This window comes from Gossypium hirsutum, chromosome D09 (assembly GCF_007990345.1).
Source record: "Gossypium hirsutum isolate 1008001.06 chromosome D09, Gossypium_hirsutum_v2.1, whole genome shotgun sequence".
Lineage (NCBI taxonomy): Eukaryota > Viridiplantae > Streptophyta > Magnoliopsida > Malvales > Malvaceae > Gossypium > Gossypium hirsutum.
Genome location: NC_053445.1, coordinates 31945629 through 31958985, shown reverse-complemented (window position 1 = coordinate 31958985; position 13357 = coordinate 31945629). Strand labels below are relative to the sequence as shown.

The 13357-nt window shown below is 32.0% G+C and overlaps 1 protein-coding gene across 1 annotated transcript; it reads right to left on the bottom strand.

Annotated features, from left to right (window-relative positions):
* Positions 1 to 10442: 10442 nt before the first annotated feature.
* On the bottom strand, positions 10443 to 11042 carry LOC107892717 (zinc finger protein KNUCKLES). The gene has a single exon (XM_016817773.1). It carries the CDS (start codon positions 11040 to 11042, stop codon positions 10443 to 10445), a length of 600 nt encoding a protein of 199 aa, XP_016673262.1.
* Positions 11043 to 13357: the final 2315 nt, after the last annotated feature.

Below are 13357 nucleotides of genomic sequence, written 5' to 3'. Positions count from 1 at the left end.
GAAAATCAATTTTTGTGATCAAGTATCAATACCAGATGCCAGGGTATCGATAATTTTTGTCAGGGCTAGTAAAAATTGCTTTTTAAAATTTTTTTCGAAATAGTTTAAAAAACTTGTATCCATTTAACTCGTTTAAGGAAAACACTGATTTATTTTAGTCCAAAAGTTGATAGAAAAATGTCATTTATAATTACTTTAAAATAGCTTAACAATCTTTAAATTTATAACTAGATTTATTATCAAATGAATAATGAAAAATTCCCAAAAACTTAAAAATATTAGAGTCCATGCCACAATTCGTAAAACATAAAAAACCCAAAAGAACTCATAAAATAATTTGGAAATACATTTTTAAAGAAAATCCGTCAACGGTGCTCCAAGTGTCGAGTTTGAACCTTAACCTCATGAGTTATCTGGAAAGTTGGGACAAACTAAAAGAATGAGCTATAAAGTTTAGTGTGGTCTTAACACAGAAAAAAATAAGCATATAAACAGTAAATATAACATACAAGCTTACAGTAAATACTGCATAGCAGTTTATCAATTTCATAGTAATTAACAATGACATATGGTAAGCATGAATAACAATGCAAGTTTTTTCCTATCGATCCATCCGCTACACTCCATAGTAAGAGCTCCTCAGAACTCGTCTAGCCGTACACACCAAACAATAGTTTTCCAGTGAAGTACCAATAGATATATGGGTGAACTGCCAGTATAACAGTAGGTTACAGTTAAACAGCTAGTAAGCAATAATTTGATCGATAAGCTAATCCGACATTAAATGCCTGTATTTCCTCCTTAAAAAAAACTCAAACCCATGCAGCAATGTCATGCTTTTGGTGATCAGTACAACTTACAATGATAGTGACATCATGTTATCAACATGAAAATAGTAACAGTTTAATTGGTAAGCAACAACAGTGGGGGCATGTGTCAATAGATTATGCATTATCATCACAGAAGCAACATCACAATTTCACAAAACAACACAGTTTCATCAATTCATGTAATAGTATTTTAATCCTTACAGTATACAGTGAAATTACATCTAAACAACACTCATGGTTTATCAAAGATCATACCCCTTTACAAATCTAGCATTCTAAGTGTATTCGCATTCACAAGTCGAACTAGTTTAGTAATCATAATAATAAAAACAACAAATAACCATGCTTAATAACACCACATATTAGGCCAAATCCCACTTACAAACATGACACATAGAGTTAGGACACACACCTTTACTCCCCACGTCGTGTGACACCTTCTCAACATAGATCTGATCTACTCATATCAAGATCTGGTCCTTTGAACGGCAAACACATGAAAACACATACTATCATATTCAACATAAATGTTTGGAAAAGATTCCAAAAGGAATTGGTTAAGCAAAACGGAAGAGAACAAACCATAACTCTGTTGCTCATCCAAAAACAAAATCTAACCAATAAAAGAAATCTCACTTACCAACCTATCGCAATTGGGAACTAAATCAGAACCAAGCGATCAAGATAATTCGACCAAGAGAGAGGAAAAATTAGAGGCAGCAAGGATTTTAAACGAAGGTGGTAGATGCGGTTTTCAAAATAAAAAAAATGAGAAAACAAAAGAGAAGAGAAATAAAGAAAAAGAGGAAGGGCGGTGTAACACCCCAAACCCACCTAGGAGTTATGGCCGAATCTGGCGGTGTCACATTGAGGTGTTTAGTGTAAAACTTGTTGTCGTTGAAATATTTAAAATCAATTACTCATTTTGTTATTAAACGGTGATTCCAAAACAGGTTGTTCATTTCCAAGCGTGCATCATTAAAAGCTAATCACTTTTAAAACGTTATAAATTTTCCAAAATCTCATTTATTGCGATTTTTTTTTAATTTGCCCAAGTCTTGGCTTGAACTTGGGACCTCTCATACACCCAGAACACTTAACCACTAAAGCTAACAGATAATTGTGTCACTTCCTTTCACAACTAAATATTTATGTGCAGTCTTCTAACTGTTCCCTTGATCAAAACCTATTTCTTCTAAGCCCAAAATTCTGGGTGTTACAATTCACCCCACCTTAAAGAAATTTCATCCTCGAAATTTCCAATTATCAGATCAGCTGCATAACACAGACTCCATCACTACGCTTCCGCTGCGCACTCTAGTTCCAAATTAGGTATATGGCCAAACGACGAGACCCAACTCGAACACCTCTACGGCCTCTACTATGGCTTATTGTACCTCTCCGTGTGTACCTCTTGTGCTCATATCAAATAACGTATTATCAGTTTAAGAAGTTCTATGTATCAGTTTGTAATTCTAGTAATTATTAACAGATGTCTTATGAAAAGCAGTAATCAGAGTTTTGTTTTTGCAAATCAAGGTCTCCCTACAGTTTCCAGTTTCCAGTTTCCTACAGTCTCAGTTTACTCTAACTAATGAGTTTCAGTACAGTCCTACTATCTATAGTAGTCTCTCAGTGTATTTCAGTTCAAGCAGTCTACAGTATAAAAAAAACTTATGGATTCGGCGTTGGAGACTCGGTGTGCCACACTTGTAAACCTTCCAAAACACTTCAAGAACAGTTTTCTAGAAATTCCAAATATTTTCAAAACCCATTCCACAGCCGAGTTTTGCAACCTGGCTCTGATACCATTAAATATAACACCCCAAACCCAGCTTAGGAGTTATGACCGAATCTAGCGGTGTCACATTGAGGTGTTTAGTGTAAAACTTGTTGTCGTTGAAATCTTTAAAATCAATTAATCATTTTGTTATTAAACGGTGATTCCAAAACGGGTTGTTCATTTCCAAGCGTGTATCATTAAAAGTTAATCACTTTTAAAACGTTATAAATTTTCCAAAATCTCATTTATTGCGGAAGTTTTTTTTTAATTTACCCAAGTCTTAGCTTGAACTTGGGACCTCACACACACCTAGAACACTTAACCACTAAGCTAACAGATATTTGTCACTTCCTTGCACAACTAAATATTTATGTGCAGTCTCCTAACAGTTCTCTTGTTCAAAACCTATTTCTTCTAGGCCCAAAAGTCGGGGTGTTACAAGCGGCGTCAGGAAAATAAGGAAAATTAAAAATGGAGATGCCGAAGGAGGAGATGACAGCTGAAAATCAAAAGAATGAAAGAGAGGGGGTAGGTCAAAGATAATATGTTATTAAATTATTAAATACCTAGGGTTGGGTGGCACTCTAGGGTTTTCTACACTAAAAATTATGAAGGTATCGATACTCGTGGGAAAGGTATTGATACTTATCAATAATATTTTTGGTATTTGACTGACCAAGCCTAACTAAAGCCCAAACAGAAAATTAAAATAATTTGACAATTACAAATTTAACCCAAAAATTTTAACCCACATTTTGAGACATGACAATTCTCCCCCCTTAAAATAAATTTCGTCCAGGAAATTTACCTGGTCCAAATAGATGAAGATACTGTCGCCACATTGAGTCCTCTAGCTCCATGTAGCCTCTTTAGTGTTGTGATTCTGTCACAATACCTTAACCAACGAAATTCATTTCATTCTCAGAACATTTTCCTCTCAATCTAGACTTTATATGGGTTCCTCCTAATATGACAAATCCGATCTCACCTCAATATCTTCAACCAGGACAATATGTGACGGGTTAGATCGGTATTTTCATAGCATAGAGACATGGAACACATCATGGATACGGTTGAGCTCAGGTGGTAGCTCCAACTGATATGTTATTGGCCCAATCCTCTTAAAGATCCGATACGGCCCAATGGATCTTAGGTTCAACTTGCCTTCCCGCTCAAACCTCAGTACTTTCCTCCATGGAGATACTTTCAGAAAAACTCAATCACCCACACTGTACTCTATATCATTTCTCTTTAGATCTACATACAACTTCTGTCTATTTGAAATTGCTCTCAATCTATCCTAAATCAGTTTAATTTTCCCCTTAGACTTCTGTACTAGTTTAGGACCCAAAACTTTCTTTTTACCCAACTCAGTCCAGCATAGTGGTGTCTGGCACTTACGACCTTACAAAACTTCATAAGGTGACATATGTATGCTTGACTGGAAACTATTATTGTACACAAATTTAACCAATAGTAAATGCTCCTCCCAACCATCTTTGAAATCAATAACACAATTCCTTAACATGTCTTCCAGAATCTGAATAACTTGCTTTAACTGACCATCTGTCTACGAATGGAAAGCCATGCAAAAATTCAGTCTAGTACACAGTGTTTCATATAGCTTCTTCTAGAATCGAAACGTAAAGTGAGGATCACGATAAAAAATAATCGAAACAGGCACCCCATACAGTCGCACAATCTCAAAAATGTACAACTTAGCCAACTTCTACAATGAATAATCCATACGAACAAGTAAGAAATCTGTCGATAATCACCCAAATTTAATCCTTCTTCGTGGGTGTCAAGACCCACTAACGAAGTCCATGGTTACACGTTCCCATTTCTATTGGGGATTTTAATCGACTATGGTAAACCAGAAGGAAATTGGTGCTCAGCTTTCACTTGTTGGCTAATCAAACACTTAGCCACGAAATCTGTTACCTTCCATTTCAAACCAGGCCACTAATACAATTCTCTCAGATCTCAATACATCGTATTTCCTCCAAGATGCATAGCGTAAGGGCTACTATGTGCCTTCCGAAGAATAGACTACCTTAAACTCTTATCATTCAAACTTAGGTGAGTGATCTAGCCCTTAAACAGGTCTATCTCCAAGAAAATTTGTGAAAAACACATAATTAGTGATTAGAATTGTCACACATGTGAAAATATAATATATTATATAAATTTTAATTTTAAAAATAATATTTCATATATAAATTTTACATTTTGAAAAATAATATTTTTTTGAACAACCTCATTATAGGTTCTGATATTATCTGCTCTTTTTTTACACAACACCTTGAACTGCCCAAAGTCCCTCCCCAACTCATAAATAAGAGGATAATGCATTTTAGTGCACTTGAACCTATGTCCTCCTGCATAGTTAATGAAAAATAATAATATTTTTAAAAAAAGTGGGTAGATTTTTTTTCTGATAATCAAAAGTTAATGAAAATAATGACATTTTTAGTTTTTGAGAACAACAAATGAATAATTTTAATTGAGAAAATGATTTTTCAAAGTTGTTTGTTTAATAATACAGAATAAATTAATTTTATTTTATAAAATATTTTGCAACACCCCAAACCCGGCCTAAACATTACCATCGGATTGTAGAGGTTACATCTTACATGAAATCACTAACGCACAATTTTGGTGAAAATCTACTTTCAACTTACAGAAAAACCAATTTAAATAACTTATTTAAAACAAACATATCAATTCAAAAGCCCTCGAGTAATTTGATGAAAATCACGTTTACTTTGTTTTACAAGACATAACTGACTTGTTTAATCCTTTTGCAAGTAAAATGTTGAATGTTTTAATCAAAAACTTTACAGCGGAAAGCAACATCGTAGTAACATAGTCTTATAAAACTTAACCATTTGTCAGTCATGTTGTTTTGTCTTGAATACCAGTTAAAATTAAGTCTTTGGAAAAACAAATACCAAAAAAATTTAAAAGTCCCCAAACAAAAATTAAAGTATCCGAAAGTTTGGAAAGTCCAAAGAAAAGTCCAGAACATACTAAAACTCGTTATGCAATCCAATAACGTGAAAATTGAGTTTCAAAGTCATCGTCCAATCCTAATCCTAAGGATCACCTAAAACGAAACACACAAACACATAAGCTTTATGCCTAGTGTGTGATTCAACCCACATAACATAAAAAAATTTATAGAGTTTCTATCAGATTGAAATTCCTTATCATGTATCATATAACATTTTAGAGGTTATCATATCCCTCATCAAAGCATATCATATTTCATATCAGGACATAACATATATCATGTCGGAACATATCATAACATATCCTACCCCTATCCGCTACACACCATCTCCAACCAACCAATCACACCAATTAGAGCTAATAGAGTCCACCATCCAATCACACCGATATGTGGCGATGTGTCATGCATAAATATGCAACTGAGCTGCCGGACAGAAACTTGTGGTCTAGTCGCCATAATTGTAGTATAACTGCCTTATGCATTTCCTCCAACATGTCAAACTCACCCCAAATCATATATACAAACATGCTAACATATACAAACACGTATCGAATAGCTTACATAACATGCATGTCAAAATATATATTTACAGAACATAACATAATACATTCCATATACATAGCAGTCGTACATAACATGTTTTCGAGGCTTATTTATGAATGACATACCTAATTTTATGCTTTTATAGGCTTACCAAAATGCCCACGGATCCAATTTTTAAGTCCCTAAATTTACCCTCAAACGGGCTATCAAAATTGGCCAAAAGAGCCCACACGGCTCAACAGTCTAGCCCGTGTGGTCCACATGATCTACCAATCTAGGCTATGTAATCATGCACGACCGTGTGGTGCACACGGTCTGTCACATGGCCTACCACACGGCCGTGTGATGCTGGGTAGTTTCATAGACAGCTACTATTTTTACATTTTTTTTAGTTTCGATTGGTATTTTGGGTTAGTTTCACACACCTGACAGTAGAATTGATCAACCACACAACTATTGCACTCTGAATCCTACATATAACGTTTAAATGAACTGATTATAATGTAATTAAATCCTGAAACCTTACTCAAAGATACCACTTCTCTTAAGGAAATAGTCTCAAAACAGCATTCAAATACTTACCCACACCAGAACAATGAACGACACGGCGATTACACCACTAAAGGATATCGATTCAAAATCCCCACGCTTAAAAAGAAAACCAATTGAGCACTAAATAAAGTATGGAACAAAACTAACATTAAAAACCAACCTTAACAAAGAACAAACTAAAATGAACAATATTAGAAAAATCAACAACAAAACTAACGTTGTTATTGCCTTTCGATCGAAACAAAGAAACAATGCAACTCCGACAGCAAAAACGACAGCAATAATTAACAAAATGAATGAATTTTCTAAAGAGGAAAAAGAAGAAGGAAAATGAATAAAACAGAACCAAAAAGAAAAGAAAAAAGAAAGAAAAGTGGGAAAGGGGGTGGATAGCAATTCAAACACAAGATCTAAAGATAAACTAACATCTTACCACTGAACCAATAAACTTATTCTATTATAACCTGCCCAAAAATAAGATTTAAATCAAATAATCAGTGATAGGAATAGAACAATAAATTAACAAAATTTCAAAAGAACAACTTGAACCCAAAACCTCACACACATAATCACAAAACCTATCCACTAAACTAAATTCAATTATTTAACATTCTAAATTTAAGAAATTCGGAGCGTTACATGTTTAAATGATACAATTATCTTTGTATTTAAAAAATAAATTTAGTTTTTCATGTTTTTACTAATTGAGTTTATATACTTAACTTGTGACACCAAACATAATTAGATATTTTATTATAGTATAAATAATTATATTGTAATCATATACATATCTATATACGAAATAGTGATAATATATATACATGTATATACAAATTAACTTAATTTTTAAATTTGTCACCCATCCTTTCATTTTTTTTCTCCTGTAATTATCTTTTTATATCATATTTTTTATAGCATATGATGTGATCATAAATTAAAGGGATACATCCCAAAACTATACATAAACTTTATTTTTGTGCGATTTTATACATGAAATTTTGATTTGATCTAATTCTCGTATACTATTAACACAATTATTGATATAACATCATTTTATGTTTATACATTGCATACGTAAATAATTATATTTATCCAATATAAAAATAGGTTGATGTATTTGTTTTTTAAAATATGTATGATTAAATCAAAATTAAAGTTTCAAGTATATAGTTAAATCACAATCAGAGTTTCATATGTATAACTGTACCAAATTAAAATTCATGTATATAATTTCACATTAAATTAAAGTTGATGTATAATTTTGAGATTTATCTTAAATTAAACCATTAATTATAATGATTAAGATTGAATTTTTGTGACTAAAATCAATAAAAACGAAGTTTAAAGATTTATTTTTTTTATTTTTATTTGGGAGTATTTTTATATAAATTAATGTGTGTTGATATTAATTATATTATGAAAAGTAGGGGTGAGCATTCGATCGAATCGAAAATTTTCGAGTTCATCGAGTTTCCGAATCTCATTTTATCATCCTAACTTTATTTGAAGTTTTCTCGAATCGAGTCGAATGAGATGGAATTTGAATCGAATCGAATCGAATATATTTGTTCGAGTTAAATTTTAAAAAATAATTTTGGGTCCTTGTAACCATTGTCACCCATCGTAATAAAATTTATCCACCTTAATCAATTTTTTTATTAACTTTCATCACTTCATAATTTATTTATTAATTTTTTATATACTGGTTAGCTTCTTTGCTTGCTTAGTTGTTTCAATTATCTTCAGATTCTTGTCACTATGTATTTTAGAATGAAAAAATATATTAAATATAAAAATATGATTTTTTAATAAAAGTTATTTTAAAAATAAAATGTGAAATTGATATCAATATAAAATTTTAACACGAATATTTTATGGCATAATTAATAATTCAATTTTAATATAAATATTCAATATGACTAAACAATTCAATCATATAAATAATATAAAATGTGAAATTTAATTTAATAATATAAATAGTAGATATAAATAAAATTATTACTATTTATGTTTAGTGATTTTTTTTGGATAATTTTGATTTTTTATTTGAGAGTAAAGGGTGAGAAGTAAAAGTTTAGGGAAAAAATAAAAAATTTTGGGGAATAAAAGTTTGAGAGAAAGTAAATAGGGGGAAGTAAAATTTTGGAGGGAAAATATTAAAAAAAAATTGGAGGGGGAGAGTTTGGGATAAATGGAAGGTGAGATGAGAAGGGAATAAAAGTTTTAGGGGAAAAGTGGGAGGGAGTAAAAATTTTGGAGGAAAATAAAAGGTTTTGAGAGTTTTTAGGAGTAAAATTTTGAGAAAAAATAAATGGGAGAGTAAAATTTTGGTGAGAAATGGATTTTGGGTAGATTGGGGGGTTGGAGGGGAGGGGAGGGGAGTAAAAGTTTTGGGGGAAAAGTGGGGAGTAAAAGTTTTGAGGGAAAAGTAAAAAGGTTTGGGAGTTTGGGGTAAAAATGTAAAATATTATAGTTTGATATTCGAATTATTCGAGTTATTCGAATTCGAAAACTCAACTCGATTCGAACTCGAAATTCGAAAAAAAAATTCGAGTTGATTCGAATAACTCGATTAGTTTAACTCGAAATTCAAATTTTTTTTTCAATTTTTTCGAGTCGAATCGAGTTTTGCTCACCTTTAATGAAAAAGTATAAAAAATTTTAGACAAAAAATTATCAACATATAACAGCTCCATATAATAAAATATCAAACTAAAAGTTACAAACACGAATCAATTTTTATTGCAAAATTAAAACAAATCAAATATCTGTAAACATCTTTCAACAACATTGCAGCCTTTAAAAATTTCATCAATGGTGATCCTTTTGGTTTTGAAACAAATTTTATTATTATTATTATTATTATTATTATTATTATTTTCAGCCAAGAACTAATTCGCTACATTTGTTCTTCATCCAACGGAATCCACTCATCAATCTGCTCTCAGCCGCATAAGAATTATACTTCATCATACGACGTTGTCTCTTCCTTTCCGCATCACCAACGCCTAATTTCATATTAGATTTATTATAATTATAATATTTCCGAGTATATTTTTCGACGTTGATGTCGATTGTCATCGGTTGAATCGTAGTCGATGAACTCCGAACATGCGATGGCTGATTTGTGGCTGGCGAAACCGAAGCCGATGAACTCCGAACATGCGATGGCTGATTTGCGGCCTTGAGTCCAGGCATCTCTCCCTTAAAATCTGCCATCTTAGGGTTTGGAGAGGTGGATTTGGCAGAGATTTAGAGAGAGATAATTATAAAAAATAAATAAATAAAAGGAGCTTTTTTCCCCTTTATTTTGGATTTAATTCACCATGATAATTACTAATTGCTATAATTTTGAAATAAAAAAGAATTGATTGGTTTTTATAAGGGATTGGAAGAGAGAGGGTTGTGTTTTATTTGAGGTCATTAAATTTATGTTTTTGAGTTGTAAAAGTGGTGTCTATCTTTTTTGTGTGGGATTTTTGGTACCTTTTGTATCATAATTCCCTAATATTAGACGTTTGAAAATTTTAAGAAATTTGGTAGATTTTGATTGGATCACCTTGCATTTCTCCCTCTTTTAGGGTGTTGACCATTTTAAATAAGCTAGACAGATACTCCGAATATAAAGAAATATTTTCTTAAAAATGAACATATTTATGTTAGATAGATACTCCAACCAGGACTAAAATTCAAAGCCAGAACATAACTGTTCAATTTCCTAGGGACCATTGGCTCGATCATTAAATGGTGCTAGCCTCAAATGGAGATCAATGTTATCTTCTTCAATTACTTCGTTAGCTGTTAAGTTGACGCCAACTTCGTGATTTTGTACTTGAAATGGTCCCTGTCCCTGACCCTGACCACCACCACCAACGTGAAAGGGACAAGGACCCCTTGGAGTTAACATTGGCAAAGATGGTGCTGCTGCTGAGAGACCACCCCTTGGGGCCATGCTGGTGGACCCTCTGCCATAAGCCAACCGCCTCGTTCTAGCCGAATGCGGCGAGATAACCGGTCCCGTAGTCAGAAACCGTTGTTTTAATTGTTGTTGCTGTTGATGATGAAGGGAGAAAAACGAGCCTTGTTTGGCTCGTCGTTCTCTTTTGTGCTCATTTTGATGCCCACCCAGTGCTTGAGAATTTGCAAATCCTCGGTGACAAAATTGGCACTCGAATCTCCTGTACTCACTGACATTTCGTCGAACACTTGGAGGGCATTCCTCATCGGCACCAACTTGAAAACCGAAAAGCTTCATAGTTGACGAAGATGGCTTCCCACAACCAGGTTCATCATCCCCGTAGTTGTCTGCTGAATTCATGCTAATTTAACCTTTTCTTAAAAAAAGAAGGACCACCCACCTTGATGGTTTAAATTTCGTTGAAAATCCATGGAAATATATAGAGAGAAATCATAATCCATTGCAGGGTTGCAGATGACACAAATGCCCCTCAAACTCGAAAATTATTATATCTTTCACAATCGAAGAACAAAGGGTGACAACCATATCCAAATCTACAGGAAGAATTGTTGAGTTTACAGTGAAAAAAAATCCCTTTGTTTTTAATTGAATGCTTGGATATAGAAGACAAGCACTCGTGCGAAAATATACTGGAGACGTAACTGTAAAGCAAAAAAAAAAAAAAAAGAGTCATTTAAGCTTCGATCCGCGTGCATCATGTCCTTTCGACTTCCACATGTTTTGTATTATTATTATTTTAAACCATTTGTAGTGGCATTGGGACTCAATGAAATACCTTCAATTTTGAATATCTAAGTTGACCTCTTCGGATACTTAATTTGTTATCTAGATTGTTTTCGCGTATAATAATTTGTAAACTTTTAAAAGAAATCTCAACTGAAAACAATGTTTTTAAAATGACTATATTTTTCATTTACAAGATTTAAAACTAATAATTTATATATAAAATATTATTTGGCTCAATAGAAGTTAATGGTGTTATATAGATATGTTTAAGAAGAGAGAAATGGAGTCACAATATTATAGCATTTTGGTAAAAGAATAAAATGAAAAGGGAAATGATGGATGATGATTCTAGGGCAACGGTCGGCCATTGAGATCAAACCTAACTATGATTTTGCTTTGGTTTTGAAGATAATAGCAGTGTCACCCACAATGAGACCTCATTTGACTTCACAACGTACTTTGTGCCTTCTGAATTCACTACAGCCATTCAATGTGTCCCAGTAAAGAAACTCTACTTATCTCCCCCCCTAGGTTTATACTTCAAAACCTATATATGCTACCCTATAATTATACTTCCTATGTAAAACAGATGTTTTCTTCCTAAAAAAAAAAATTCCATTTGTCTTCCCGAGGTCATCATGTGTCGGATCTCAATAGAATTTTAAATTTGTTTTAAAAAATGAGTTTAAAATTTTATTCAAGTTCAGCTCAAATAAAAATAGTAAAATTTGAATTCGACTCAGTTTGTCTATATTAAATTTTTTAAATATAATAGATCAAAAACACTAAAAACATTAAAATAAATGTTTATCAACAAATCGAAAATAAATTAAAAAATTTATTTATACTTAAATAACACTATAATTGGTGCAACTTAGCAAGCAAATAGTAGTAAAATTAACAATAAAACAAAAGTTATACAATATCCAAACAATAATAACAAAATAATAACTATATAATAGCGAAATGACAGCAAAACAGTGAAAACAACAACAAAATGTAGTAGGTACTTTTTTGCAAATTTGAGCTAGGCCTAAGCCAAAAAGAACTTACTCGAGGCCCGGACTATTTTCTAAACGGGTCTCTTTTTTTTGCCCAAACTCATTTTTTAAAACTATATTTTTGCCTAAACCCTCTCACTTTTTGGGTGAACCTTCTTATAATCAGGTCTAATAATTATTGAGTTGAACATCAACTTTAATTTAGTTAAATCATGTAATTAATTTTCATTAATTAGATTTAGAGCTCAAATATCAAAATATAATATTCTTTTTTTAGCCAATTCTAAATTAGGGAGTATTGTAATTTATTTAATTGAGACTCAAGCTCAATTTAAAAATAATAATAATCAAACTAGTCAAGTTTGTTAGATTATATTCTCATTTATCTTGCAACTTCTCAATTTTCAGTTATAGTATTTATGTTTGAGCTAGAATTTTATTTAGTTCAAATAAAAAAAGCTTCAACATTAATTTAAAAAGAAAAAGATTTATCAGACTTATGGATTACTCAAGTATTATGGTATTCAAATTTAACTCACTCGATTTCAAGCTAGCTTACAAACATCTTAATTACAAGACTATTTAGGTAAGCTAAGAATAATGAATAGAATGGATGTTGATTATAAATATGATGAGATATGTAACATGAAACATGCATATCTATGTCCAGTACTCATCAAAACAAAGCATGTTCTAGTTATTGTAACAACAAAAACATCTGTTTTGCATTCTTCCTTTAAAAACTGTTACCAAAACAATAATGACATGTTCCATGCCCCCTCCAACCCTTAATTATATACATAATTTCCAAAGCATCCATATCCTTTTTTGTTTGGAATTTAATATAAGTGTCCATCCAATTACTCTTTATAAATTATTAAAAAATTACATTAATATTTATAACTATTTTCAAAAAATATTAAATTA